The sequence below is a fragment of the Histoplasma capsulatum genome, genomic scaffold (assembly GCF_000149585.1).
Source record: "Histoplasma capsulatum NAm1 scaffold_2 genomic scaffold, whole genome shotgun sequence".
Taxonomy (NCBI): Eukaryota; Fungi; Ascomycota; class Eurotiomycetes; order Onygenales; family Ajellomycetaceae; genus Histoplasma; species Histoplasma mississippiense.
The window spans coordinates 1689786-1693494 of NW_001813981.1; the positions used below are offsets into that span (position 1 = coordinate 1689786).

The following is a 3709-nucleotide window of genomic DNA, read 5'->3' on the forward strand; positions in this document are numbered from 1 at the left end:
TTCATTCATAGTTTCATCCGCCTTAATTTAATCACACCGCCGAAAGAAGAGCGACCTTGAGGGTTGACCTTGGTGTAACATCTGTCTTGCCTTGGCAGTGTGGTGGAGCGATGGATGGATTCAGGTGGCCAATCTCAACCTGGGCCTATCGAATTTGTTCGTCAGTGGTTAAGTTGAGGGCAAACGTCGATGAGGGTGGGAATGAACGTGGCATGCTGCTTCCTGCCACTTTTTTCCCTTACCACATCAGTTAGTTGCTGGGGGTCAATCATCTTTCACTTTCATGTCTTGTACAAAACATGTAGGGAAAAGTATTCATTTTAGTCTGTGTACGGTCCCGCATCCATCCGATATTTTTCGGCAACACAACATAATTTGAGATCCCAAGAGAACCGCAAGGATGAACAAGCCAGGAGATTATTTCTCATAGATACCATCTCAACGATAATAGAATAAGCTTGTGAGAAATGTGATTGCCTTATTTTTTTCTATCTGCTTGTGAAACTGTACTAATTCTCTTTTTCGCTTTTATTTTATCTCTTCTTTGTTGCTTTCTCATTTGCACGTTACTCCTTATTTCCTGAACGTCAAGCCTTCGATGCCAAATCCACCCTTTAGCTATTAAACGCCTTAGGCAACTAGTGGGTTACCCTGATAAACAAAGGAAAATTGTAAGGAAAATTGCAAGAAAAATCAAATAACCTGTCCTTGTTTGGAGGAAGAAAACACTTTATGCTCGCGGGGTACATAGGAGAAAGTCCATCCGCCTTTTTTTTAGACTTTGGTCCAGATATTGATTCCGCCTTTCATATAGCGGGAGAAGATCATGCAGACCGAGCCGACAGCCAATACTGCCCCTGTGAAGACAATTAGTTCTTCAAAGCTGTGAGAGGTAGCGCTGTCTTTCACAGCGGCCATTGCTGGTAAGCCGACAAGTGCGCTGTATATTTGGGACGGAAAGAAATTACTTTATTAGCTTCTATCCGGTATTGTCGCTTGAGGATAGATAAGACAACAAGTCCCGTTACAAATAGAGAGTGAGTTGAAGTCGGATGGTGTTAACATACCCAAATGCAAGGCCTATACACACAAGCCCGAACGTAATGCCAAGGTTCTCCAGCTGGCTATCTGCGAGAGAAACAACACAAGGAGCGATCAAACTGATAAAACCGCCGCTAGCAACCCCGTAGATTCCCCCAAACATAAAAATACCAACCGTGGAGGGGCTGTTGCTGAGAGGGAGCCAAAAAGCTAAAACTGACGTAGCAGTGAAGGTGGTGACAATGCACATGACATTAAATGCGCCCAATTTGTCGGACACAGCCCCCAGGCCCACACTGTGATCTCGTTGGTTAGAGAAGCGGACCAGATGTTAAGTACGACGCAGAAGGGAGAAAGGAAGATCATCTAGGAGAGGCCAAGCGTTACACTTACCGACCAAACATTGAACCGGCGCTACGAATCCACAATTAGCCATGCTTTTTCCTTATTTTAATTTTGTTTCCAAGGCTGCTTCTTGGGGTTGTCACTTACTTGGTTACTGTGAGAGTGTACTGCGCAAGATCCGGAGACATTCCAGTGGCAACTGACATCAGAGGGAGATAGTTGAAAGGCGCCAAGAATGACCACCTATGAAGTAGCAGAACATTTGAAGTCAGTCAACGTGGTTGTACAGTACATATCTTCGTGCCGGAAGTCACACACATGAAGAAGAAGGTCCCCAGAACAAAACCCGCCCATCCAAGTGGTTTCCGTTGAAGCAGGACGCCCATCCCCTTTGCGTTTTTCTCTTCGTTGATTGGTGGTATCGCAGTCTCGAGCACGGGAGAATCCAATACAACCTCCTCCGCTTTATTCCTAACCGATTCAGAATCATCTGGCTCTATATCCTGGGAGATCTTCCTGTCTGTATGCTGGACAGCCTCCTCGTCAATTGCAGCTTTTCAGCTTGTATTGTGGTGGAAACGGTGTGTCGCAAGAGCAATATCCAATCAGGCATATGTATGCCACCACAACCATTGACCATCTAATAGAGGTCGCAAAGCCGTGGGATTTGATCAGTCTGGAAACCATAATGGGGAAGATGACACCTCCTACTCAATTTTGTCAGTGTGAAAGGCTCCACAAGCAAGATTTCTTGCCTGAACGCAATAAAGGATATGTCTTATGCTGTTATAGTTCTCTGCGGTTAAGCTGAGCACAGCCAAAATAAAAAGAAGGGGAGGGGTCCACTGCTGAACTTGATTCTCTTACCAACGCTACTTCCACAGCTTGCAACACCAACAGCCAATCCTCTTTTGGTTGAGAACCACTGGGACACCGTAACTATTGCGGGCAAACAGGTCCCGGAGACTGCGATTCCAAAAGCAACCCCCTGAGCTAGGAGTACTTGGTAGTACTCACTGCAGAGGCTCAGCGTACCAAGTGATATGACGGCCAGCGCAGCGAATGGCGCGATGACTGCTCGTGAACCATACACATCCACAAGTTTGCCCACAGCTGGCCCGCATGCGAAGAAAAAAGCGATCTGCAAAGTTGTGATCCAAGCAAGCTGTGATGCAGTTTGGTCAGGGAGCATGGCACTCCGATAATAGTATTGGAAAGTTCCGCAGCTACCAGAGATGCAATAAGAGAAAGGAATTCAAACGAGTCAGCTTTCATTGTGCTAGTCCTCATCCATGGGATGATGCCATCTCAAGTCTACCGAGGAGGGAAAATGGAAGAGGAAGCCAAATATTATAATGGCAAAGAGCGGGTATACTCACGTATTGAGGTATCCAAAAGATGACATTTGAAGGAGAAATGAACCTACAACAACTAACCATGCTCTGCCTCCTCCATTAGGAGGATCCGGCCGGATATAAGCCATTTGGGGAAACAGGAGTTATTGAGAAAGATGTAGAAAATCGAAGGCAAGTCAAGGGTGTTAAACCTGACGGGAGCATAAAAGTGTGGTTGGAGAGAAGATGGATGATCTTCTCTTAGGATGTCTGATATGAGAAGTGATTTTTGAGAAGAATTAACTATTGCTTTTGTGCGTTTGGGATTGTGGTGTTATTGAGCAGTTGCCTTGGGGAAGTCTCAACCAAAGGAGGTGGACAAATAATGCCGGCCCACTCGAAACAATAGTTCTATCCTTTATGTTCAGCAAAATCAAGAGAAAGAGAGCTCCATTTAAGCCATTGCAGGGTACTATCCCTTCCCACCCCTCCACCCCAAAGGGAAAACAAATGAAATTGTGTTTGCTGGCCAGGGGTATCTGCCAACTCGCCGCTGGCGGCTGGTGGAGGGGGGTGTGTGAATTGTACTCATTTTCCAGGGGATGGGGTCAACAGATGATGTTGACATCATGGCATTGAGAGGGGTAAGACTCAATGACCCCACCATTCAGGGTCAATGGCCTGTGGACGAAAGTTCGATTCTCAAAAGCAAAACTGCTGGTACCAGGCATATCTGCATTATGGAGCTGTGCACTGCATCCTTGCTCTGAGGACAATGAAAGACATTATAAAAAAGGGTCAATTGGGATAGGCCGCAAATTGATCGAGCTTTGTCTAGGCTTAGGACAAGTTCCCAACTCCGCCCAACCACCCACGCGAGAGTGTTCCTGATAATACTGTACGAGAAATTCCAGACAGTCCATGAAACTTTCAGGCCTACCCAAAACGTGACTTCATCGACCCGGCATAGCTTGATGAGAAGTGGAAGC

At 46.1% G+C, this 3709-nt stretch overlaps 1 protein-coding gene across 1 annotated transcript; it reads right to left on the reverse strand.

Moving 5' to 3' along the window:
* Window positions 1–774: 774 nt before the first annotated feature.
* On the reverse strand, window positions 775–2869 carry HCAG_02592 (predicted protein; the record flags this gene model as incomplete). The annotated part of the gene is made up of 7 exons (XM_001542371.1): window positions 775–940; window positions 1068–1337; window positions 1435–1455; window positions 1534–1629; window positions 1705–1906; window positions 2254–2612; window positions 2823–2869. 7 exons carry the CDS (start codon window positions 2867–2869, stop codon window positions 775–777), a joined length of 1161 nt encoding a protein of 386 aa, XP_001542421.1.
* Window positions 2870–3709: the final 840 nt, after the last annotated feature.